Source organism: Petaurus breviceps, unplaced genomic scaffold (assembly GCF_028583685.1).
Source record: "Petaurus breviceps papuanus isolate PSGF00001 unplaced genomic scaffold, PetGlider_PUasm1.0 103, whole genome shotgun sequence".
In the NCBI taxonomy this organism is placed as follows: domain Eukaryota; kingdom Metazoa; phylum Chordata; class Mammalia; order Diprotodontia; family Petauridae; genus Petaurus; species Petaurus breviceps.
Genome location: NW_027185588.1, coordinates 3,583,122 through 3,609,225, shown reverse-complemented (window position 1 = coordinate 3,609,225; position 26,104 = coordinate 3,583,122). Strand labels below are relative to the sequence as shown.

Below are 26,104 nucleotides of genomic sequence, written 5' to 3'. Positions count from 1 at the left end.
TTTGGGGATGGGGGTAGGCCCTCCCAATGGCTGACGTGTGGCTCAGACAGCAGTGACCTTTCCCCTACTAAGCTGGGCTGCCAGGACTGCACATCTGCTTCTCAAGCTAGGAGGAAGGAGCCAGCCCAGGTGGGGGTGGGGGGTGGAGGATAGGGGTGGGGAGTGGGGGATTGGGGGAGGGAAAAGAGCTCTGGTATTTGAGTCCTGGGGAGGAGGATGGCAATGCCAAGCATCTCCGCCTTGGGGGGAGGCCCTTGGAGGGGGGGGGGGGGGAGGGAGTGAGGGGGGAGGAACTTTAGCTCCCTGGTTCCCCTGGCCTTCCTAGGAGGTCTGGGGTATAGCCAGGAGTCCCCACATCTCAACTGGAGGGAGGAGCTGCGAATCCCTTTCAATCTCCAAAAACAGGGAGGGTATTGAAGGAGGAAGGGGGGGGTACTTCGGCCCGGTCTCTTTGAAGCTGGAAACCTGAGCCCCGCCCCGCTCCAGGACACACCCACCCGCCCCCCAGGGCCTGGCTGCAGCTCATAAAATGGGGTTCCTTCAGTGAGTGGACAGCTGCAGTACAGGACGGGCCCTGGGCACACCTGAGAGTAAGGGAGAGTGTGGGATTCCTTAGCGAACCTCCATCCCAGCTAGAGCTTCCAGGCCACCCCGTTAAGAGAAAGATGCGCTGTGCCCCAAGTACAGGAGCTGCGCTGGTGCTCTGTGCCGCCACTGCGGGGCTGTTGGGCGCAGCCCCTGCCAGCCACAGCGAGGTACGCCCCGGGGCCCCCGAACTCCGAGTGCCCCGCGCCCGGCCGGAGGCCAAGTATGCCTCCTGGGACGAGGTAAACGTGATCGCTCACGGGCTCCTGCAACTCGGACACGGGCTTCGGGAGCACGTGGAGCGGACACAGGGCCAGGTAAACGACATCTATCGCCGTCTCCAAGCCGGTGATCCTGCTTGCGAAGACCCTCCGCGCCGCGCCCATCACAGTCCCGAGCACCCCCAACTGCAGAGCCGGGAGGAGAGCCCCGTGGGCTTGGCCACCCAAGGCACTGGCAGCCACTTAGAGCCGAAAGAGGTAGCCCAGCAGAAGACCGAGCTCCAGCCCCTGGAAGGGACTGATGACCAGGGGCTAGAGACCCCCACTGGCAGCGCTGTCTGGAGGGCTGTGCACAGCCTGCAGGTAAGGCTGCTCCCTCCGCACTCTCTTCACTTGTCTTTCCTTCCCAGGCTGGTTGATCTCCCTTTAGACATCCTCCCCAAGTCCTTTTGGCGCTTTATTTTAGCCTGCTTACGCTCTTTCTCTTGGACTCTTGTCCGGTTCTGCATCCCTGATGCTGCTAACCCTCAGATTACCTCCTTTCACTCCTTCAATGTCTTCTCCATCTCCTCCAATTTTCTCTCCCTGGGTCCTATGTTTCCCAACCCCTCAAAATCAGGTTGCTCCCCCAGGGTTCTCCTTCTGCCTTGCCCCTTCAGTCCACCCCTGGCCAGGAGTCCCATCTGCCCACAGGCCATAAGAGAGAATTTCCCTTGTCCCAGATACCAGCTCCCTCAAAATGACCCCATGAACCGATTTCTTTTTCTTTCAGACCCAGCTTCGAGCTCAGAACAGCAGAATCGAGGAATTGTTTCAGAAAGTGGCCCAGCAACAACAACACCTGGAAAAGCAGAACTTGAAGATTCAAACACTGCAGAGCAAGGTATGCCTCTGGTCAAACTGGAACCCAAGGCAGGGGTGGAGGTAGCCCTCAGAGGCCTGTTAGCTTCTGCTCAGAACTGAGAACTGTAATTTCCCAAACAGGTTCTGAACCCACCTCCCCTAACTTCTTGATCCCTTTCTTCTTATCCTGGACCTACCTGTTACTTCTCTTCTGTCTGCAGCTCCAGGACCTGGCTCCTTTACAGCTGGGGCAGATACCCCTAAGGACTTTGGGAAAGAAGAAAACCCTGAAGATGGCTCGACACATTCACCCAGTCCCCAACAGCAGTGATAAGCCTAGTAAGTCTTGGGTCTCATCTGACTCCCAGCTCCTAGACCTCTTCGACCCCAGCCCCAGTTTCTCCTCTTTACATACTCTCCTGCCTCTCTTCTCTGCCAGTGACGTTTTTTCCCCTTTGCACTGGTTAGGAAGGAATGCCAGAATTTAGGTGATAGCCAGCCGGGCAGAAAGGTGATTATCCAAGTCAGTAGGTGTGATGCAGCCAGCACTCAAGTGGCTTAGGCAGAGCCTGGCTACCACACCAAAGATAAAAGCAGAGAAGATGAAGAGGCTCCCCTCAAGGATATTATGAGCTCTTGGACTTAACTTCAGCCAGTCCTGGGGAAGCCTAGAGGGAAGAAGTCTTCTAAAACACCCACCTCCCCTGCTGCCTAGAGTCTGCAGGATATCCTACTCCTGGATACTTCTCTGGCCTGGTCCTACCCCACCTAAACAGCTGCTCCCAGCCCTTCCCTCTAATCAGGGAGAAGAGAAACCAAGGCAGCTTTCTCTCTGCTTTCCTCTGATAAAGTACACTTAGCCCTAGCAGGAACTGCACAGCTCTTCTTCTCATCCACCTAGATTTTACTGAGGGCCCATTGTGTGTCCAGGGGCCCGCCTTGAGGGAAGTAAGGCCTATTTTTCTGCCCTGAGTGTCTTATAGAGCAGAGATGCATATGGAACAGCCAGAGAACAAGAGGAAGGATAAATGTGATTCCAAACACATAGAGGTTTGTTGCATACAAGTTGAGAAGTGATCAGTAAGCTGGTTAATCAAGGGATTAACTTCTTAGAGGAAGTGATACACATGGACTGAGGGGGAGAAGTCAATAGGGTGTTTCAGACCACTGAAATGGAACAGGTGAAATGCTATGGGTATTCACTTGAGGTTCAAGGAATTTCAAGGAGAAATTACTGCCCTACCTAGCGTTTAACAGCCTGGCTGGAGTATAAACCTATTGTGGAGGGGAATAATGTGGGGAAGGGCCGGGGAGACCTGTTGAAGGCCATGTTAAAGTTCAGATTTTATCCAAAAGGCAATGGGGAACCTCTGTAGGTTTTGAGTGACATGATCATATCCTAGGAAGACATATTTAGCATGAGCTCCTGGGTGGACAGGAAGGAGAGGAAATAAGAGGTATAAATAAGGGAAGAGACACCACTTAAACTGTAGAAGATGATGGAAACCTCAGCACTCACAGATTCTCTCTCTGTCTCTCTCTCACACACACACACATCTCCCCTCCATATACACACACATACTCACACACGAAGTCTTAGAGCCATCTATCACAAATGCCATCTTCCTCTTTCATGTATTGGCCTTTATTGATACATTTACTCTATCTCACATATACATAATATGCATGGGTCTTGAAACTGACATCCAACTGGGAGAAAGTTACCTTTCTCCCATCACTTAGCCTTGGAGCAATTCTTGGTGACTTTCTGATGGCCTGGTTTTCCGCTCTTGGTTTCCCCATCCCTATCCTGGCCCACTGGGGCCAAGGCTGCTGGTAGACTGAGGAGGCAGATCTAAACCACTGTTCCCAGGGTCTCAGGCTTCTCCTGCCCCAAGATTTTCTTTGGCTGGAAGAACCGAGTGGCCCCTACCTACTATGTAGAGGATTCCTGGGAAGAGTCTATCATTTGAAACTGGGTCTGGAGGAAGGGGTAGCTCTCAAGGAGAATTGAGTGGCCCAGGCTACTTGGTCTACTTAGGGGAACAGGAGAAAGAGGAATGAGGGTAGGGGGAGGGAGGGAAATAGGGAGAGTCTGGGGAGACAGGGTCCTATTTCTCCTAGAGTAGGCGCCAAGTCGGGGAAAGTTCAGAGCTTGTGGAGACAAACATTCTGGTTGTAATCAAGGCCAGATTGGGAGTTTGGCTGTGAGCCACTGGGATTGGAAGAGAGGAAAGTAGGGGAAAGGGGAACTGCCAGGAAATGTCCTCCTATCACTCTTTCCTAAACACTCTTCTTCCCCCTCCAGACACTGTCCTTCAATAACTTTAGCCCTTCCAGTACCATCCCCCTCCTGACCTTTCCCCTACTCCAAGGGCCTGCCTAATTATTCTGTCTTCCCAGGGTCTTTCCGTCTAACATCCCTTCATTGCCTAACAACCTTTACCATATTGGGCTCTAATGAGGGATGTAGGAGAAAAAATAAGCCCCAACCCCAGAAGGGGGGTGGAGAGGGTTTCAATAGGGTCCCCTCTACCCCTAGGGAATTAAGGGCATTGATGGGGCCTGGGTCTGGGTCAATCCAGGAAAAAATCATAAAACTCGCCAAGTTTGTCTTTACACCCACCTGCATACACACACCACACACTTCAGACCCTGGGGCCTTCATGTTCTCTCTCCCACTTTAAATCCTCCTGTCTGGAAAGGCTCTGATATGAATCACTCCTTAGTTGGGTAAATGGGCCCTAGGAAAAAATAAAAAAATCTCAGACCTTGCCCTTCTGCACACATCCGCAGACAAAGAATATGTGTGTATTTGGCTAGAGGAGAGGGGGAGGGGAGGGAAGGCAGAGATCCATGGCTCATTGCCTTAAGCTTAGTCAAGAGTGGGAAGACCTAATTATGACCCAAGCAAGAAGCCATCCTTCAGAGTTTTGGAGTTAACCCCCAACTAATCTCCCCTCGGGGAGATATATAACTATTTGTATATAACTATATATAACTACATATATAAAGCTATAACTACATACATATCTATCTATCGATCTGTATACACCCCCCCACACACACAGACACACACACACATACATGTATATCTGTCTCTCTCTCTCTGGTTCCTCTGTACATATGCCTGATTGCATAGGGAGTAGATGCACTCTTTTCCCTGACCTCCATGTCCTTCTCTCTCTTACAGAGCTGCCCCAGGATTGCCATCAACTCTTTCTGGGTGGAGAACGCCAGAGTGGACTCTTCCAAATTCAGCCCCAGGGCTCTTCACCTTTCCTGGTGAACTGCAAGATGACTCCAGGTATGAGGGAGGGTCTTTTGGGGAGAAGGGATCTACAGTAAGGCCTTGACTGTTGCTCCATGAGCATATTCCGTGTTTATTACGTGCTAGCCCTTACCCTACTGTGGTCCCCTGAGCAAGGTGAATTCTATTGTCTCAATGAATTAGTTTTTAAACCCAGAGAAATGTTACCATGGAGGGGAGGAAAAGAGTAACATCCCCTTAGCTTGACTAGATGGTAATCAGGCAAGCTTGAGGAATTTCAGAAACTGACTCCTTTCCCATTATTTAACTCTTTAGGGCTTGTCTAGGGAGCCAGAGTCTCCATCTTTTCTTTGATCTCTATTGTCTAATAGAGCTGGAAAGTGTCAGCTTCCAGAATAAATATACTTTTAAGGAGGTGACAGGTCTTTCAAGCTGTACATTCTCTGAATCCATTCTGCTATATCCCCTCCTGATCCATCAGTAATCATTTATTAAGCACCTACTATATGCTAGTATGTGTCTGAGGTCAGATTTGAATCCGGGGCCCTCCTGACTCCAGGGCCGGTGATCTATCTACTCTACCACCTAGCAGCCTTTGTTCATCTTTTTTAAAATGCCTCAATGACCTTTTTTTTTTTTCATTTTTGGGGGCAGCCCTAACTCTCCTTCTCACTCCCAAATTGGGGGAGGAAACAAACTCCCACATTGTTTCATTCCTGATAGCTATCATCCTTCTGCTCAGCTTCCATTTGTGCTAGACTCCTTATGAAGGCCAGCTATCAGTGCCTCCACTTCCTTTCCTCTCCTTAATGGTCTTCCATCTGCCTTCTGACCTCACCATTCAACTGAAACTACTCTCTCCAAAGTTACTAGTGTTAGTTACTAATTACTGATCTCTTGTCAGATCAAATAGCCTTTTCCTAATAGTCCTCATCCTTCTTGACCTCTCTCCAGCTTCAGCATTGTCCATCACCCTCTTCTCCTGTCTGCTTCCTGTCTCGCCAAGTTTTCATGACATGGTTCTCTTCTGTCTTTCTTTCCTTTCTAGTCTCCTTTATAGTATCTACTTTATCTAGGCTACTCTCACCACCTGTAGGAGTCTCCAAAGGCTCTATCCTGGGCCCCTTTCTCTTCTCCCTCTATATTTCATTTGATGAGTTTATCAGCTCCTGTGGTTTCAATTATTATCTCCTTGCAGATGACTTTTTATATACTTGTCCCATCCTGATCTCTGTCTAGATATCTTGAGCTGTATACTCTGTAGACTTCCTAAACTCATGTCCAAAGTTGAGCTCACTTATCTTTTCTCCTAGACCCTCCCATCTTCCAAACTTCTGTATAATTGTAGAGCTTGCCCCCACCCTCCCAGTCACTTAGGTTCACAACCTAGATGTAATCCTTAACTCCTCACTCTTACCCCCTATATCCCACGTGTCATCAAGTTCTTTTGTTTTGACTTTTGCCACATCTCTCAAATATGCCTCCTGCTCTCCTCTGATACTGCCACCACCCTAGTGCACTCTCACCCCCTCACACCTAGTCTACAGCTTTCTACTTGGTCTCCCTCCCTCAAATCTTTCTCCATTCCAATCCATCCTCCACTAAACTGCCAAATTGATCTTCCTAAAATACAGGTCTGACCATATCACCACCCCTCCTATTCAATAAATTCCAATGGCTGCCTATCACCAGGATATATAATAATATATATATATATATAAAAATATAAAATTCTCTGTTGGGTTTTTATAGCCCTTTATAACCTGACCCTTTCTTACCTTTCCAGACTTCTCATACCTTAGTTCTTTCCACTTACTCTGCATTCCAGTAACACTGGCCTCTTTGCTGTTCTTCCCACATGCTACTCTATTGTCTGATTCCACGTGTTTTCACTGACTCCTCCATGCCTGAAACATTCTACTTCTCTCTACGTCTTTGCTTCCCTGGCTTCCTTTGAGGAAAAATCCCAGCCAAAATCCCATTCTGCAAGAAGCCTTTCCCACTCTTCTTTAATCTTAGTGTCTTCCCTCTAAGACCACCCTCAATTTACCCAATATATACTGTTTGTCCATAAGTTATCTGCATGTAGTCTTTCTCATTAGACTATGAGGTCCATGAGAGAAAGGATTGCTTTTTACCTTTCTTTGTATTCCCCAGAACTTTGCACTGTGCCTGACACACCGTAGACAGTTAATAAGCAGGAGTTAACTGTCTGATTGTAACAAACGTGCATAGTTCACCAAAACAAATTCTCATATTGGCTATGTCCAATTCAGTCAGGAAATGGGTAGCCTAGGAATACAGGGATTCTAAGAGTCAGAAGTGAGGAGGGAGAGTGTTTCAAAACTTGGGTATAGCTAGTGCAAAGGCACTGAGAAAAGAGATGGAGTGCCAAATGTAAGGGCAGCAAATAGGCCACTATGCCTATGCCTATCCAGGAGTGGGGAACCTGTGGCCCTCTAGGTCCTCAGGTTCAGTGCTTTGACTGAATCCAGACTTCATACCCCTGGATGTGTGATAAAGATTGTAATCTGTAAGAAGACTGGAAAGATAGAAAGAGGACAGGTTGTGATGAGCTCTCAGTGCCAGATAGAGGAGTTTTTATTTTCTCTGAGTGGCAATAGGGAATCCCTGGAGCTTACTAAGTATAGGAGGAATGCTATAGTGAGACCTATGCTTCAGGAAAATCACTTTGACAGTATAGTGCAATATGCCTTGAAAACTATAAACTATAAACTGAGACTTCATGGTATAGTAGGAAGGGCCCCAGATTTGGAGTTGGGAGACAGAGGGTTGAATCTGGTCCTTCTACTTAGTCTCTAGGTGGCCTTGGCTAAGCACTAACCATCCCTTGGCCTCCTTTTTCCTTACCTGTAAAATGAAGAGATTAAGAGGCAGCTAGGTGGCACAGTGAATAGAACACAGGTCCTGGAATCTGGAGGATGTGAGTTCAAATCCAGCCTCAGACACTTGACATACTAGCTGTGTGACCTTGGGAAGTCACTTAACCCCAGTTTCCTTGCCTTCCCCCCTCCAAAAAGATAAACAAACAAAAAAAAATGAAGAGGTTAAGCCTAGTCCCTAAGATCATCCTTTCTAATGCCCACATTCTATGATTTTATGACTTCGGGTAGAAGCCTTTGGGAAATTTTGGGTTTCCTAGGCTAGCTGTGGTGTTTCTGTTCTTTGTTATGTAGTTGAATCTTAGTAACGAGGCTTTCTTTTGGCAGAGGGTGGCTGGACAGTGATCCAGAGACGCCTGAATGGCTCAGTGGACTTTCACCAGCCCTGGGAAGCTTACAAGTCAGGCTTCGGAGATCCTAATGGTAGGTATTTCCAGGGGACAAAATCAAGACTTAAGGGAATAAATCACCAAATTGGAGGTGGAGGGATGAGGATGAGGGGGAGGGGATAGAAAGATCTATAAGAGCAGGAAGGACCAGGCAAACATTCAGTGCTAGGCTAGGCCTTTTCTGATAGGAATCCAAGAAGCCTCTTGGTGTTTTTCTCCTTTTCCTATACATTTCTTTACTCTCTCCAGATACATTCTGGACCTGATAATGCTGCAAAGCCAAGGAGCTAGCTATACCTGCCTATGTGCATTCTCTGGTATTTGTCCCCATGCTGACTGGTTGTTTCTGAATTCAGGGGAATTTTGGCTGGGTCTGGAGAAGGTACATCATATCACTGGAGACCGAGGAAGTCGCCTTGCTGTACAGCTATTAGATTGGGAAGGCAATGCCCAGTCTGTCCAGATCCCTTTCCACCTGGGAGGAGAGGATACAGCCTATAGCCTGAAGCTCACAGGATCAGTTGCTGGAGAGCTGGGTCCAGCCACAGAAGATGGACTATCTTTACCCTTTTCTACTTGGGACCGTGATCATGACCTCAGGACAGACTTGAACTGTGCCAAGATGCTCTCTGGTAAGTGAGAAGTCTCCAAACCCTAATTTTAATCTCAATTCTCTCCCTTACTCCAACCCTATTTTCCAAGCCCATCCTTAAATAACTTTTATAATAATGCATTCTTGGCATTCAATTGCAGTGCCTAAAGCAGAATTTTATATATAGTAGTCACTCAATCAATGTTTGAATTAATGGCACCATTTGTTGCCCCATCCACAAATCACCAACTCTTATCCATACCCAAAATATGGCCCATATGTGAGCTTCAAACCTTATCTTTAATTACAATCTCAATTCTTATAGCAACTTCTCAGCCAAAATTCCTCATCCAGCCCTGTGACCTTTTCTCCTTTCTGAAAGCCATGAAGTCATACACATTCCCCAACAATAAACAAACCCTTCACCCTACATAGTTTCAAACCCATCCCTAATCTCTCATCTGTAATCAAATGCTAGTTTCAACCTCAAATTCCACCCCCATATGTGTTTGTATATGTTATTGTTTAGTTGTTTCAGTCATGTTTGACTCTTCATGACCCTATTTGAGGTTTTCTTGGCAGAGATACTGAGTGGTTTGCCATTTCCTTCTCCATCTCATTTTATAGATGAGAAAACTAAGGCAAACAGGGTTAAGTGACTTGCTCAGGGTCACACAGCTAGTAAGTGTCTGAGGCCAGATTTGATCCAGGAAGAGGAGTCTTCCTAACTACAGGCCCAGCACTCATCACCTGCGATTACGTTCTGGGCTACATCAACTGATTTGGTGGTTAGGGGAGATGCAGAAACATACATACAATAATTACGTAATAATAATAACGATGGCTAGCAGTTCTAGAGCACTTTGAAGTTTGTAAGGCACATTACATGTAGCATCCCATTTCATTCTCACATAGCCCTGGAAGGTAGGTGCTATTTTTACTCCCATTTTATAAGTGAGGAAACTGAGACAAAAAGAGTTTGTGACTTGCCCTAAATCCTACAGCTAGGAAGAGGCTGAGGTCAGATTTGAATGCTGGTCTTCCTAACTCCAAGTTCTGCATTTTATGTACTATAATAATTTCATCAAATGAGGGGGTTAAAGTAGATGACCCCCTACCTTTCTAGCTCTAAGCTTATCTACTCCAACCCCGACCATTTTAGAGATGAGGAACCAGGTTTGGAGAGGTTAAGGGACTTTCCCAAGATCATACAGGTAATAAGGAGCAGAACCAGGACTTGAATGCATCACTAGATCTGGGGTTTTCTACTATTCCATATGCTTTACATTTTTGGATGATGAAATTGAGGACCAGAAAGGCACACAGAGAACAGGGAATAGAACCCAAGGCTCCTGACTTCCAGTCTAGTACTTTTTGAGTCAGTATTTTTTTCTCATTCTACCATGATGCCTACCTCCTTGTGCTCTCACTCCAATCTACAGCAGATCTGTGCTCTTGTAGCTTACCTTCCCTGCACAATCCCTGACCCTGCTTTCCTGTTTTCATTTTTTTTCAGGGGGCTGGTGGTTCAGTACTTGTGGCCATACCAACCTCAATGGAAAATATTTTCACTCCCTTCCCCGGCAGCGGCACCAGAGGAAGCAGGGCATCTTCTGGAAGACTTGGCGGGGACGCTACTACCCTCTACAGGCCACCACCATGCTAATCCAGCCCACAGAGGTTGCCACCTCCTAGCCTTATTCTGAGAGCCTTGCAGGGCTAACAGAAAAGAGCCAGAGCTCAATGGGCCAAAGACTCAACATAAATTCAAAAAGAGAACTCTCTTATCCTCCCCTTTCCCAACACCCACGGTGACAACAGTCTCCCTGGACATATGCCTGGGCCAGGGGTAGGACTGAAAAGGTACTTCACTGAGAGAGGAATAAGAGAGGATCCAGGCCCAGCCTTGGAATCTAGCTCTTCCCTCTTGAAGAGACACTGTTTACTCTTTTCTTCCCCTTCTTTAATCAGTTACCCTCTTAAGGGTAAACCTATGGTATCAACAGTACTAATAGGCAAGGGCTTTCCCTCTCCCCATCCATCCTGTTACACAGAGTTACTTATGCACAAGTGAATGGGAGTGGTGGGATTGCCTGACCCTGGGGACTAGTGGGGAAGAAGCCCAAGTTGTGGGCTCATGACTGACTAGGAGTCTTGCCTAGCTGTCTTCAGTCATATTGACTGTACTAGGATTACGGGACCAAGAACTGGGGGATCTAGAATGGTGACCTACCTCAGAGCCTCTATTTTAAAGCCCAGCCCTGGGGCCAAGTGATGGGTCAGGGTAATTTGTAAATAACTGCCTTGTAAAAAGATTTTTCTATCTGTTGGGTTGCAGGGTCTGGCTGGGATTACCAGGCCACCTCAGATTTGTTTGTAATAAAAGGAATGAAAAAATCTCAGGACTGGAAGGGTCATCAATTCATCCAGCCCAAGCAGAAATCACTAATGCAATCTCTGAAGCATTCACTGAGTTCCTCCTTGGAGATGTTCAGGGATGGAAAATTCACCACTTGATCCTAAAGAGGCCTCTTTTTGCACAGCTCTGCTAGTGAGGAAGTTCTCTATATCAAGCTGAAATTTTCCTCCTATGGAAGGCCATGCAGAATGGTCTGTTACCCACATTACAGCCCTCCAAGTATGTCTTTCCTTTTTACACTCCCAGCAACCCACCCAAATATTCTCTAGTCAAAATATGCCCAGATCCTTCAACTAGTCCTCATGTAGCTTGACTTGAGTCCATTTGTCTTGTTATATTCTTTGGATACATTTCAGCTTTTAAGAAATCAGTCAACCAGCTTTGATTAATATGTGACAGGCACTGTGTTTTTATGTGTGAGTACTTACTATTTTATTCAGGTCAACTGAAAGAGAAATAAGGCAGGAAAAGATAACCCATGTTAACTAGGGTGAAGTTAGCTATAGTACCTTCAATCCCCAGAAAACACCGTAAGGGAAGGTCAGCCTGTTCTCCCTGCACCCATCTCTCCTTACTACCATCTTACATACTTGACTGGTGACCCTGTTGCCTACTACTTCAGACCCACTGATCTGAAGAAGGCAGGCCTTGCTTCCTTTCTAAAGACTTGGAATCTAGAGTCCCAACCAAACAGGTGGCATAGGCAGTGACAAGATCTTAGGTCAGATAGACTTACCTGGGAGGGCACTGCTTATCTTAGTCCTCTTTCTGTAGTTCCTGGGAGGTAAGAGGTAGGAGACAATAAAATTTTAGGCAAGCAATAATAATAGCTAACACATATAGAGCTTTAAGGTTTGAAAGATGCTTTACAAATATCTCATTTTGTCCTCACGAGGACCCTGGAAATTAAGTGCAATTATTATCTCTGATTTATAAGTAAGGAAACTGAGGCAGGCCGGTTAATTGACTTGACCAGGGTCATATAACTCATCAGTGTCAGGCTAGATTTGAACTCAAGTTTTCCATACTCCAGGTCCAGCTCTCTATTCACTGAACCACCTGTCTGCTGGTGGAGCTTCTCTATGGTAATGGCAAATGGTGACCAGGCAGTTCTCTGCAGTAGCAGTATGATTGTTTAGGTTTCATTTTTTGTTAGTAACAGGGTCAGAGACTTAAAGTCAGACAAGACCTTTGAGAACCAAACCCTCATTTTACAGATGAAGAAACTGAGGCTCAGAGAGGATGAGGACAAGTAGCCTGATGGAAGTCGAACAGATAATAAATGACAGGGGCAGGTCCTCCGACTTCAATTCTAGTCCTGTCAGCACTGCCTCTGTCATCTAATTTGTATTATGGTTATACCATGATTGATCTCGACCACACCGTGACACCTCTCTGCCCCACCAGACTCTTAACCAGGTCATGCCCGCCACTGACTGCCACCTAATATACTTGGCAGGTAGGTCTCTGAGATCGAGGGGGGCATGACTGGGTAAGACTAGTGGCCAGGAGCTGGGTGACCAGTGGGTCTGAGGTGGGGTCAGATCTGGGTAGCCAGGCAATTATGTGAGGTGGTAGTAAGCAGGGAGGTGCCCGGGTGGCTGTGTGAAGCAGTGGCTTGGTAAATGTGACAGATGGTGGTCAGTGGGGGAGTGACCAGGCAAGGATAGGAGATGACGGTCAGCTTCAGAGTGTTGGGTGATTTGTCTAAGGCTGAAGTAAGAAGTAGGATTTCTGGGGTGATGGGAGTGGGATCTCTGGGGTGCTGGACAACATGGATTTCTAGGGTGCTGTGCAGCAGCGGGGTGACCAGTGTGTCTCTGAAATGACGTTGGACAGCGAGGTGATGTGGTGGTCTAGGAGGGGGTCATCATTATAGTGGCTAGTGGGACTCAGAGGTGACTCAGTGGTCAGCAGGATGGGTGGTCTCTGAGGGGGTGGTCAGCATCACGGTGGACACAGAGCCTCAGAGGTGGTGGTCTGTAACGGGGAGACTTGTCAGTTCAATCCTTTTTGTCTCCCAGAATTAGTGACGTCAAAGTACTCCTAGAGGAAGGACCAGAGCCTTGCGCATGACTTCACTCAACGTTACCCCCTTCTCAATCCTCAGGTCTAATAGGTCATTTCCCGTTTCCAGGCCCCTCCCTTTTCAGTTCCAGCCCTTCCCCGTTGCCTACGCCCCTTTTCTCCCGTAAACCTTTCTCTCTCCTGCCTTTCATTGGCTTAACGGACTATCAGTTTTCTTCTGTTCTTCAATTCTGCCTCCAGTCTCTTGTGCGCTTCTCCTATAGGTTAATATCACTGTCACTTCAGGAAGCCCCTCCCCTTCCCTTCCGTCGGTTTCAGGCCCGCGGTAGGTGGAAACAGTGGGTTGGTCCCACAATGGCCGCTGGTTCTGATAGGGTAATCACGGTGTCAGTCGCGCCCCCGCCCCGCGACCGATAGGCCGGTAGAACTGTCGTTCGGCGGCCGGTCGGGCTCCGCCCCCCAGTCGGGTGTTTGTGGTGGGGCTGCGGAGACGGGCCCGATCCCGCCGGAAGAGCCGAGACAATGGGGACCCGGGACGACGAGTACGACTACCTGTTCAAAGGTGCCCGGGGCTGAGGCGGGAAGGTCTGAGTGAGAGGGCGGGCGCTTCTGGCAGTGCGGCCCCGGCGCTGCCCGGGGCCTCTATCCCGACGCGGCGTCGCGCCCAGCCGGACTGGAAAGGGACCTCAGCGGGCCCTGGCGGGGGCGGTGGAACCGGAGCGGAGGCCTGAACCAGGACCGAGGCCGAAGGGGAGCTGACACAGGGTGCCGGCCGGGAGGGGGGAGGCTGCACTGAGCCCTCGGTGTTACTGAACAAGGGAGTCGCGGCTGGAAGGTGGGGGAGGGGTGGGCTGCGCTTAGTGGGGAGGGGGCTCGTGTTTTCTGAAAAGGAGACGAGGGGCGGGGCGCGGTGGGTCCTGACACCTGGCTGGGAACCGGAGTGATGGTCCTGGAACTGGGGAAGGAGCCTGGAAAGAAAGGGGGCGGGGACCTGGGAGCAGAAAATAGTGCGGGTAGGGGTCGGACGGGGTCGGACGGGGTTGGTGGAGCCCCGGGATGGGGCTCCTAGGGTGCGAGGAGGAGGAAGAAGGAAAAGAAGACCGGGGCCAGGGAAAAGCTGTGCGAGATGTCAGGACGGCGACCCTGGGGAGCTGGCTAGGAAGTGACTCCGGTCCGGACACATCTCGTAGACTTGACTCTCAGCTCCTGCCTTCTACAGTCTGGCTCCCTAGGCCACTTAAGCCCCTGCTGGGTGAAAGACACTGTGCTGAGCTCTGGGGAGACCAAGGAGGAAAAGCAAAGAAATGGGTAGAGGATGGTGGGTTGGGGTCACTGGGGAAGACTCTTAAGAACCCAGAAAGGAGAAGGGAGTCGGGAGGAGATATTGGGGTGACAGGACCAAATGTCGAAGGGGAGGGAATAGAGGATATCCTGGAAGGAAAATGGGGGAAGGGGGAGAAAAAATTAGAGAACGGAGAGAGGCCGGGAGCTGCAGGGGGGAAGGGAAGGATATAGGGAAAGGATAGTAGAGACTTGAATGGAGTATAGAGAGAAAAGAGGCTTGGAGATTGAGGCCAGACTGGTTGAATGGAGGAGGAACTCATTTAAGAGAAATGATTGTGTCATATGGGAAAGGCAGAGAGGACTGAGGTTCGCAGGATGGAAAGAGAGCATTAGGACTGAGGATAAAGGAAATGTGGAGTGATTTATGTAGGGGGACCATGTAATGAGACTTATCCGGTGTTGGTATACAGGACTTTGCTCCTGGAGAGAGCTGTCTGGGCAACCTTGTAGTCTAGATAAAAGACAAACTTCTGAGCCAAAAGAATCAAAGGCATTAGAGTGGAGCATCCCCAGATTAACTGGAATCCTTCCCTCACTAGCTTTACTGCTTAGATATACTCAGAACTCCTTGACCTGGAGAGAAGGTGCTGATTCTGACTGATCTGAAAGGGAGGAACCCAACCAGCTTCCTTTCCTGAAGCCAGAACGCTAGGCTTTAGACCTCTAAAATGAGGTTCTTACCATGGAGTAGCCAACAGGGTAGCCTGGAAGTGCCCAGGGGTGCCTGCCAAGAGATGCTAAGCAGACATGGAAAATTTCTACCTATCTTATCCCTGGGTCCTGTACCCTGGACTGTTCTGTTCTTCAGAATACTTTGTAACCTGGTGTTTCTTTTCATCTCAGACTCTTTAAGTTAAACCCGGGATACGATCTCTTTTTCTTCTTGTGCCTAGGACTGGCTGACCACTATATTAATGTGTTCCAAGTCCTTGTTCTCTTCCTGCTCCACCTGAACTACAAGTCCTCCTACCTAGCCTCTGCTCCTCTGCTCTCCACCCCGTCATCACTCTGCTTTTCCAATGTTCTTATTACTCAGACTCCTAGAGATACCAAATAGAAAGGGCCCATTTTTCACAGCTGACTTGGGAAGCACTATCAGGAAATCCTTCTGTCTCATTGTACTGAAATGTCAGGAATCTTATAGAGTAATCTGCACATGAATGAAACATTTTAGAAAAGAAATTAATCTGATTTCCCCCAAATTTTCTCAGTAACAACGATTTAGAAATAAGTTTTTAAAAAGAATTTGATCGCACATTTCTAGATTTCTGTACCATAGTAAAAATGACATACTTGATACATGCATTTAGTCTACAGGATGTCCAAAAGTATAAGGCTTTAATAGGTTAAAACTAAGACTTTTGAAATACCCTGTATATGAGCTGCTACAAAACAAGCCCTTGCCCTGCCTAGCACAGATTTCAGGTACCTGGTGTTTATTTTAACCCATGCCCAAAGATTGCTCTTTCCTGAGTTATAGTGTCTACACTTCCATTGTCTTCAGCCTTCCCTTCTATATGTCCCTTGGCTTTCATGGATCCCAGTTATTCAAGCCTTCTGCCCTTCTCCCTCCAAAAGGAGTATATTCATTATGTCAGGAACAGCTGTCAGTGAAGAAAAGCAATGTAGTGTGCCTTTTAGTCAACGAAGCAGTCTAAGAATCATTTTTTAAGCACTTACTATGTTCCAGGCACTGTGCTAGGCTCTAAAGGATCCAGAGAAAGACAAATACCTACCTGTTCTTGAGAGGTATTTTAACGGGGGAGACAATATATCTATAACAGAGGTGTATTTACTCTATCTGCATAGTAGATGGTAGGTAATGTGAGAGGGGAAGACCTGCAGAAGGTGGCAGGCTTTGAGCTTGCATATTGGAAGCCCAGGAAACTAAGAGGCAAAAGGGAGAGGGTAGAGCGCTACCGGCATAACTGATAGCCAGTAAAAAAGAGACAGGGAGTCATGTTTGATTAAGTGCAAATAGGCTAGTGAAGCTGGATATTAGGATGCTTGGAGGAGAGTAAAGGATAAGAAGATATTGCTTATGGTGAGGGGCCAGGTTGTGAACAGATAGAAATGCCAAGCAGAGGACTTTATAACCTTAGTAGCTGAGTGGAGGCTATATTAGAGTGGGGAGGAAATTGAGGTGGGGGGACCAGGTAGAAGGCTGTTGGAATAGTCCAGGTGAGATATGGTAAAAACATGAAATAGGGTTGTGACTGTATAAGTAAAGAATGGGGCCGAGAGGGAAGACATTGTAAAAGTAGTAATGAGAAGCTTTGGCAATGGAGTAGATATGTTGAGGGGGATCAAGGATGACCATGAGGAATAGAGCTGGGTTGCTAGGGAGGGTGGTGGAGAGTTGGGCTTGGGTTCTTTAGGGTCCCAGGGGTAAGGCAAAATGGAGATAGCTCTGAAATTCAAATCTCAGTTAGAGAGGCAATGATGGTTTGGATCTCATGTAGCAATTCTTCCCTTTGTACTTGAAAAGTAGCCTGTTGGCACTTTTCTTAGAGTGTGCTATGAAAAAGCACTGTAATAAAAGGTTAGGCTTAAGCCCTTGAGTGTGATAATTGTTTGGCAAGTCACTTAACCTTTGAGCCTAAATTTCCCCAACTGTAAAATGGGCATAATAATATTGGTATGGTTATTACAAGGATTAAAGGAAATTATAAAGCCTCTTAAGTGATGTATAAATATGACCTTTTTTTTATTAGATCAGAAAGCTACAATATGGCAGAAAGCACTTCTTGATAGCACACCTGAAAATGAAAAACTAGGTGTTTTTTTTTTTTTTTAGAAAATTCGTTAGAGGTGAGGGCAGGTAAGGTGGGGATGTACCGTAAGTCCAGACCATTTCTCTTGCTCACCTTGTATGTACATGGAATTTTCTCTTGATCAGGTGCTACTTGGTTATAGTTTTTCTGAATTATCTGACTTTGTTTTTCTTCTGTTTTGTAGTCTTACTAATCTTTTAATGACTGGATTGCAGTTAAAAGTCAAATCTGATTTTTTAGATTAAAATTAAGAGAAATTCAAACGAGTGGAAAGTCTTTGGCTATTGTTTTGCCTGACTATGCATATTTGTTACAAGGGTTTTATTTCTGTTTTTGATTGGGGGAGGTGGGAAGAAAAGGAAGGTTAGGAATAAGTTCTCTTCCCCTCCCCCCCACCTCCACCACCACCCCACCCCCAAGATGAGAAGAGAGCAGAAGGAATCGCAGGACAACTTTTTAAGTTACATGAAATTGTTATGTACTTAAAAAAGAAAAGCTTTATGTAATAGTGGTTTGCAGATTCACATACAACCCTCTCCTTCTGTTCCACAGTGAATATGGAAATGCTCATTTCATTTGGGATTTGTTAAGTTCTGAATAAAAAAGTACATATTTTTTTAATCTATGTAACTTGAGGACCTCTGCTTCACCCCCTTCAACAGGTAGCCAGCTTTATATCTTCCCCCTTCCCAGTACTATGCAAGGAACTTTCTGGGGCAGGAGAATATAACATTACTTAGGGATGGAACCATGTTTTAGGTTGCTTGGCATCCATCCTACCCCCTCCTCCATTTGTATATCTCTGATACAGTTCTTTGTGTGTCTTGGTAGATTATTAAAAATTAGTTTCTTGACTGAAGATAATCATTAGTAAATGTAGATAAGCTGACAGTGCAATAGAATTTCCATTCAAAGGACATTTATGAGGTGCCTATGTGTTCTAGGTATGGTGCAGGGTGCTAGAGCTATAATGACCAAAAAAGAAAAAAACAGTGCCTCTCTGCCCTCAAAGAACTTCTTATTCATTGAGGTGGGAAGAGTTGGGGTGGGGGTAAAGCAATACAACATGTATGTAGATAAGTAAATACAAAACAATACAAAGTTTTATGTAAACTTTAATACAAATTTCAAAAGGGAGAGAATACTAAGAAGAAAAAGCATTAAACATCTGGGAAAATCAGGAAGAGTTCTGTGCAGGGAGTACCAGACACCTGAGCTGTGTCTTGAAGGAAGCTAAGGATTCCCAAGAGAATGATCACTGTGGACAAGGGTAGTCTAGACAGGTTTAACAGGGCTGAGGAAGTGGAGGTAAGATATTTGAGTCTTTTGGCAAGATTTTTATATTGCAGCTTCACCTTTTCCATTGAAAATATGAATATGATTTTACATCTTAAAAGAGAAGCTACATGAGGTACTCTCACAGGGATTTAAATTAAAGCTTTAAAATATTAAAAATGTAAGCACCCTAAGGAGTTTTAGTGGTAGGGAAACTAAAGCCCATAGAGTAATGATCTGCTCAAGGCTGTAGGTAGGGACTGATTTTTAGATATTCATATGTTTATGCAGACTCTTGAGTAGGGCTTGAAGATGCTAATCTTTTGCCAAAAGTATGGGTAACTTGACTCCTAGATATCACTTATTTGGCGGGATGAGACATGATCAGAATATAGCTCTACAAAGGTATACCTTATTCTTTTTTCTTTTTTTTGCCTTTTGAAGAGCAGTTGGGATTAAGTAACTTGCCCAAGGTTACACGGCTAGTTTTTGTGTGTGTGTGTTAAGTGTCTGAGGCTGGAACCGAACTCTGGTCCTCCTGACTCTGGGACCGGCACTTTAGTCACTGTGCCACCTAGCCGCCCAGGTATACCTTATTCTAAAGAAAGAAGATAGGTTAAAAAAAAAGGTGTATGGAGTAGTAGTATTATATAAGATATATTTTATAAACTATATTCACATGAAGAATCATGAGGGGGAATTTTTATCTGGACAGTGATTATAGTGCTCTCTCTTTTAAAAAGAGAACAACTGATAATTTATTGACTAGTCTTGATGTTAATTTCATCCTTCAAAAAGGCAAAAGAACCAGTAAGGGGAAAAATTGATTCTGGGTCTGATTCTCACTAAGGAGAAAGAACCTAATTGCTGTTGTAAAAATGATGAAAATTTTTTTTGGGGGGGGGGAAAGGGAGAAGAAAGTGACTGCTTCATCTAAGAATATGTGGCAGAGGAGGTGAAAGCTGGGGTTAGTCTGACCTGCACCCTAGATTTTATGAGTTTTAAAATATCTTATGTTTTTATGTTGCCTAGATTTCCCCCTTGCCCTCTCAGAGAACCATCTCTTATAACAAGCAAGAGAAAAAAATCAGCAAAACCAATCAATACAATGAAAAAAATTGACATTATATGAACCTTTCCACACCTGTAGACATCTTCCCTCTGCAAAGGAGTGGAGAGATGCACTCCAAAACTTAGGTGAGCATATTTCAAAGAGTCCAGTGGGAGGATAGATAAGATCATATGAGCCAAAATTTCATAGGAGTGGTTATCGCAGGAGCTATGGGAAGCTCTTGGGAACAAACACAACATAGAGAAATCGACTCTGATGAGGGAGAATGGGGTAGGGATGGGGACGTCTTATCAAAGTGATTCTCACATGGTTGAAGGTCAAACTTGGTTAACATAGTTAGAGTTTTTAAAACTTTTAAAAAAGATATGATGGAAGCAAGGATAGGTTACAACAGAATGGCTGCTAAGCAAGGCATGATCCTGTAAGAATATTGTCACAAACTGAAGTTGGTGAGGAAAAAAGCTAAGGAAAACAAGATGTCGCCAAAGGGGCCTTTCCAAGTCTGAGATTTGGGGACTGTGTGGCTATGTGAAGTCCCCAGTAGGGGATTATAGGGTATAGGTCTGGCTCAGCCTCCTTTGAGTCATTCCTCTAATCTGGAACTTGGCTGATGGCACTCCTTCCAGGCTGCAGGGTTTGGGGAAGGGGGGGTGGGATGGGTGGATACACCCATGTCACAGATTGCACTTTCTCCATACTTAAAGATAGTCTTCGTGAGTTACTGTGTTGGAAAATTTTCAACACCTGTTGGCCAGCCTGCTAAGTGCTGACCTTCATGCACACAAGTGAAAGCAGTCTTCGAATAATAGAAACCTAGTCTTGCCCAGGACTCATCTGTTGGGAAGCCTTCTTAGCTCCTGCTTTGCTGGCATAACCTTTGGGAGAGCCCATGGTTACTTTCCAAAGCAGCAGAGGAGAAAAGGCTTTCATTGGAGGACATTTACTCACAAAGCGTATATGTTCCTGCCCTGGAAAGTAGAATTTTCTAGCATTAAAAATAAGTACATTTTTTAAAAGTGTCTGGGTGGCTAGGTGGCACAGTGAATAGAGTACCAGCCCAGGAGTCAGGAGGACCTGAGTTTAAATCTGGCCTCAGACACTTAACACTTACTAGCTGTATGACCTTGGGCAAGTCACTTAACCCCAATTGCCTGCTTTCCCCCTCCAAAAAGCAAAAAAAAAAGCCTGAGTGTCCTTTCTCTCATACATCCAGCATGTCCCAGTCAATTTATTGATAATAGTAACTAACGTTTATATAGCACGTGTATTTTTTGATCATTTCATTAGTTTAATTCAACAAATGTGTGAAGAGTGCCTGGCAAGTGCAGGGTTGGGGTCTAGGCAACTGCCAAAGGTGCCTGTCCCTGGTCCCTTTTTGTTATAGAACTTAAGAGAATGGGTTGAACTTCACCTTTAGTTAACAAGCATTTAAATGTTTACTCTGTGCCTGATACTGTGTTAAGTGTTCATGATACAGAGAAAGGAAAAAAACATCATTCCCTTCCCCTTTAGGGAAGTCACACTTGCATAAATGGGGGAGACAACATGCAAACCATGACAAACATCCAAAATATATACAGGATGAATTAGAGATAATCACAGAGGTGAAGTGGGGGGAGGGATGGGGAAAGCTCCTTGGGAAGGGAAGGATTTGAGCCACCTGCTGAGTGGAGCCACTTGAATCACTGGAGGGGAAGGAAGAAGTCATAGCATATTACCAGTGTCTTCTAGCTTGTCTGAATCTTTTCTCCAACAGATAGTACCTTTCCCCTAAACCCTAAGTCCTTGAATATCTGTTCCTTCATTGCCCCTGGAACATTTGGTAGCAAGGCCAGGGCAGTTTCTTTTTTCCCTTAGCCAGTGTGATGTGGCTGTGCAGGGCCCTTACTTAGCCAGGTTTTCCCTGATGAGATCCAGGAGAAAGAAGAAAGAAGCATTCCTGGCCTTATTACTCTTTTGAAGTTTGGTGAATATTGCTTGTTCTGTGGCCCCACATGCCAGACAGGAGTGCTGTTAGTAGCCAGTCCAGATGTGGCACATCTTGGATCAACTTTGGTGGAGCTCATTGAGGATATTGGGCATCTGGAAGAGCACATTTCTTTCTGAATTACCAGGAATTATTAAGTTATTTATTGTATTGCCTACATGATCCCAAAACATAGCAGCCATTTCCAGTGGAGATTGGCTTCCTGACCAATGGGGCCTCAGTTCTATTTGAAAAGAGGTTGTGGTACCCAGGGCCTTATAATGAAGCATTATTTTCCCAACATAAGGGATTGTTTGTCTTACAACTGACAAGAGTGTGTTTAGAGAAGGCTAGGCTTGTGTACCAGGCCTTCCTTCTAGCTGCCCAGTTGCAGGTTACCACTGTTCACCCAAAGCAAGGCTCCAGAATTGATGGGGCCCCAAAGTTCCTGAAATCTTTGGCAGTATGGTCAAAGAAAGTGCCAGAGTGGGGACAGAGTAGCAGGAGAACATGCTCTAGAGGGGGGAGAAGTATGTTCACCGGGACAGGAAACACAGGGTGGAGCAGGAGAAGAGAGCGAACAAGAAGGTGCCTTTAGTGCTAGACCTGATAACTTTCTAGCTTTGTTTGATCTTTCACTGACCTATCTTTGAACGGAATCAACTTAAGTATCAGCAAAGCATTTGGCAGTTTATTATGATGGCCTTGTGTTCCTAGTGGAGGGTCACAGATTTCTGTTGCTATCCCTGCCTTGTTCAACATTTCAACCAGTGCTTCAGATGAAGATCAGGAAGGGGTTCTTGTCACATCTGCAATGATACAAAGCTGGGAAGGATAAGCTAAGATGATCAGGGAAGCCTCATCTTTGATTGGGAGGGACCTTAATCAGTCCAAGCATTTTATTTTATAGATGGCATGGCCTAGAAAGGGAAAGTTATTTGCCTAAGTTCACGCAGTTAAGTTAGTATCAGACAGGTCTCTTGACAGACAGACAGGTCTGACTTGTCAGCCATTTATAATGTCAAAGCCTAGGTGAAAAGTCTTGTGTTGGTAGCTGGTGTTTTTTTTTTTTTTATTTCTTAACCCAGACAGGATGGCTAAGAGCTTCAGGGGAGGTCATGTTGATCTGCCTATGAAGCTACACTTCAGTCAAAGGCATTGTTGTCAGTAATTGACAACCTATACATGCTAGTCATCTGGTTTATAACCTTCCTCACCTTCTCTACACATTTGGGAGTACAGAACAATCGCAAAATTTTCCCAAAATCTTCTTTGCACCATTCCCAACAGGTCAGGTGGTCATCGAAGCTGTGCTTGAAGACCTCTAGGGAGGGAAAACTCACTACCCTCCAAGCCAACCTATTTCCATTTTTGAAAGCTCTAGTTGTTAGGAAATGTTTCCTTCCCTTGAGTCTGAATCTGCCTATACAACTTCCACCCATTTTTCCTAGTTTTGCTCTCTGAAATGTAGCAGAACAAGTCTTTTTTTAAAAAAATGTTTTATTAATGCTTTAAAAAAAAATCACTGTGACTGCCAGTAATTTTCTCCCTCCCTTGTGACAAGTAAGTGCAATCAAACCAAGTCAGTCACCTCACTGCTGGGATCTGGCAGTGTAGGCTTCGTTTTGTACCTATTGCCTACCACCTTTTTGCCCATAGACAGAAAGTAGACTTCACATTTCATGATTCGGCTATGGTCAGAGTTCTGAAATCTTTCAGTATTATTGTCCTTTATTGTGTTGATTGTGTAAAGGCCTTCTGTTTCACCTTTCTCTATAGTAGCAAAACAAGTCTAATCACTCTTAACTTTTGTGATAGCCCTCCATCTTCATGCTTCCTTTCATTCTTCTCTTCTCCACACTAAACATCTCCAGGAGATGATGAATATAAGGCACTTTGTAAATTTGAAAGCCTACAAAAAATGTTAATCTTTGTTCTTATGGTTTCAAGTTCCCCTCACCTCATCCCTAAGAGGTACTCAAGTAAGTACAGTACTTGGTTTTTTGGTTGTCGTTTGGGGGAACAGCAAATCTTGATTGACAGTGAGGATTAGTCAGGAATATGACTCCATTGTATTGACTGGATTGAAAAGAGCTGATAGGTAATCTTGGGTTTATATTGCAGTATCCCAAAGTATCTAGAGAAGATTGGGAATATTTGGTGGACAATGGTGTTGACTCACCTTCCTTTTTGTTGTCCTTGTCTGGTGGCCCAGGAGGGATGGGGGAGAGGGTGTAGCCTTAAGCTTTTAGTACTAAAGACAGGATTCACTTATCTTTCAAGCCCTACCTTGAGCATGAATTGCTATCTAATCCTCTGCTTTCCCTGAAAAAGGGATCATGAGTGTTCCAGTGCCCTATGCTAGTAAATAGTCAATGTAAATACATTACAGTCAATACAAATCAGTGCAAATCATGCTCTTCTGGACTCAGCTTGCTCTCCTCACAATTGTAGGGGTAAGCTTCCTGGTGCTTACCAACCCAGGATGTCTTCATCTTCTCTTTCCCCTATAAACAATACCAGGAAACATGGATTACCTCATTTGGCTTTCCCAAGAGCTTGAAGAAATAGGTTATTCTGTTTTCCAGGAGAAGATACTTAGGCTGAAGGAGGCCAGGAAATTTACTGAAGGCCACAAACCAGGGACCTAAAAGAGGACTGGACTAGACTGTCTCATGTCTTATCAATGCAGCAAGGTCTTGCTAGAGGGAATCATGAAAGAATGTATTAAATCCTTATGAACCAGAGAGTTCCATCCATAAATCACCTATTCTTTTAACTAATTCTGTCTTGGATGATTTAGGATGTATTGTGGTCTGCCTTTTTTTTAAACCAGTTCTTTAGTGATCAGCAGCAGTGTAAATGTAGGACATCTGCTAAACTCTCCTATTTTTCTGAAATAATCTGTCTTCAATTCTTTCATCCTTGAGATGACCATATAGCACTGTTCCCAGACCCAAATTTCAAAACTATCCTTGCTTTTTCTGTTACTTCTGTAGAGTAGTGTAACTACATGTAATTCTCCCTATGTTTCCTCTACAATTTCCTCTAGCGTTCCATCTGGCTGAGTTAGTGGCCCCATGATTTTTTTTTCTTTAGAACAGAATGGGTTAGACTAGAAAAATAGAAATTAGGACCAAAACAGGAAGGAGTGAGTGACTTCTAGCTATAGTGTTAAATAGAAAGGGAAATCTGCACCTCAGTGATGTGAAGAGAACCCCTAGGGTTTATTGGAAGACAGGAAATGTCAGGGAGGCCCACTGTGTGCTGGAGAAAGCCAAGAGAACACAGTATTAGGGGATGTCGGGCTGAAAAAGCCTTCAGCTATCACCTAGATCAACCTCCTCTTTTTATAGGTGAGAAAACTAGGGTTCACAAGAGGTAAAAAGTTATGGTTTCAAGTTCCCTTCACCTCATCCCTAAGAGGTACTTAAGTACAGTACTTGGTTTTTTGGTTGTGGTTTGGGGGAACAGCAAATCTTGATTGACAGTGAAGATTAGTCAGGAATATGACTCCATTGTATTGACTGGATTGAAAAGAGTTGATAGGTAATCTTGCGTTTATCTTGCAGTATCCCAAAGTATCTAGAGACATCCCAAATTATCTAGAGTACTTTCCTCAACTTCACACTGACACATTCTGAGAAGGTTGCTACACTTTGTTTTTTCTTTGAGGCCTTTGCTACTCAGTATAGCCTTGAGTCTCTGGATTTTTTCCCCCTTATCTTATTTCATGCTTTTAGGAGAAAGTGACTTGTTGCAAGAAAGCAGTTACTAAGAGGGATTTGATCAGAAAAGCAAGTTCATGGTATATCCTGGGGTCAGTGCAGATGCAGCCCAGAACTTTTAGGTCTGTCCAGACTGATGATTCTTTCACTAGGGAATCTCAAGTCATCAAAGGCATCTAATAATAATGACATTTACTCAGGGGTTGGCAAAAAAGTTTTACATAGGTTCATTTGACCCTCACCAGAAGGTAGGTAGAGCAAGCATTATTATTTCTGTTTTAGAGGCAAAGAGACTGAGGTTCAGAAACATAAAGTGACTTGTCTAACACCATGGCTAACAGAGCAGAGCCAGCACTCAGACTCCACTGTTTTCTAACTAAAAATCCCATGGGCTTTCCTTGACTGAACTCTATCTCAGTTCACTGTCCTGGCCTGACTACACAGCAAGGAGAGAGATCTGGACAATTTAGAAAGACTTTAAAAATTTTTTAAATTTAAAAGGGTTTCTGGTGAACTCTCAGCTGAGTATTCACTAGAAAACTGATTAACCCATCCCCAAGTATTTGAGCTAATTAATTTTAGCCTTTTCCAGACTAGGCAGAAAACAGTGGAATTTCCAAAGAGAAGAATTCCATATGAACATGTGTATCTTTTAGAAAACTGTGTTGTAGTAGCCTTAGATGGTCCATATACT

General features: G+C 45.3%; 2 protein-coding genes across 2 annotated transcripts in view; both read left to right on the top strand.

Annotated features, from left to right (window-relative positions):
- The first annotated feature begins 401 nt into the window (after window positions 1–401).
- On the top strand, window positions 402–11,202 carry ANGPTL4 (angiopoietin like 4). Its single transcript, XM_069097402.1, has 7 exons — window positions 402–1,169; window positions 1,579–1,689; window positions 1,871–1,988; window positions 4,843–4,956; window positions 8,151–8,246; window positions 8,569–8,844; window positions 10,321–11,202. Exons 1-7 carry the CDS (start codon window positions 666–668, stop codon window positions 10,497–10,499), a joined length of 1,398 nt encoding a protein of 465 aa, XP_068953503.1. The 5' UTR covers window positions 402–665; the 3' UTR covers window positions 10,500–11,202.
- Window positions 11,203–13,656: 2,454 nt separating this feature from the next.
- The window catches only part of RAB11B (RAB11B, member RAS oncogene family), a 33,427-nt gene continuing 20,979 nt past the window's right edge, over window positions 13,657–26,104 (top strand). The window contains exon 1 of the mRNA XM_069098026.1: window positions 13,657–13,813. Coding sequence (XP_068954127.1) covers window positions 13,774–13,813 — 40 coding nt within the window. The 5' untranslated portion in view covers window positions 13,657–13,773. The remainder of the gene's footprint in view (window positions 13,814–26,104) is intronic.

Coding starts and splice junctions, on each gene's coding strand:
- ANGPTL4 (XM_069097402.1), top strand. CDS start 666: ATGCGCTGTGCCCCAAGTACAGGAGCTGCGCTGGTGCTCTGTGCCGCC. Junction 1,690..1,870: donor TTCAAACACTGCAGAGCAAG/GTATGCCTCTGG, acceptor TTCTGTCTGCAG/CTCCAGGACCTGGCTCCTTT. Junction 1,989..4,842: donor CAACAGCAGTGATAAGCCTA/GTAAGTCTTGGG, acceptor TCTCTCTTACAG/AGCTGCCCCAGGATTGCCAT.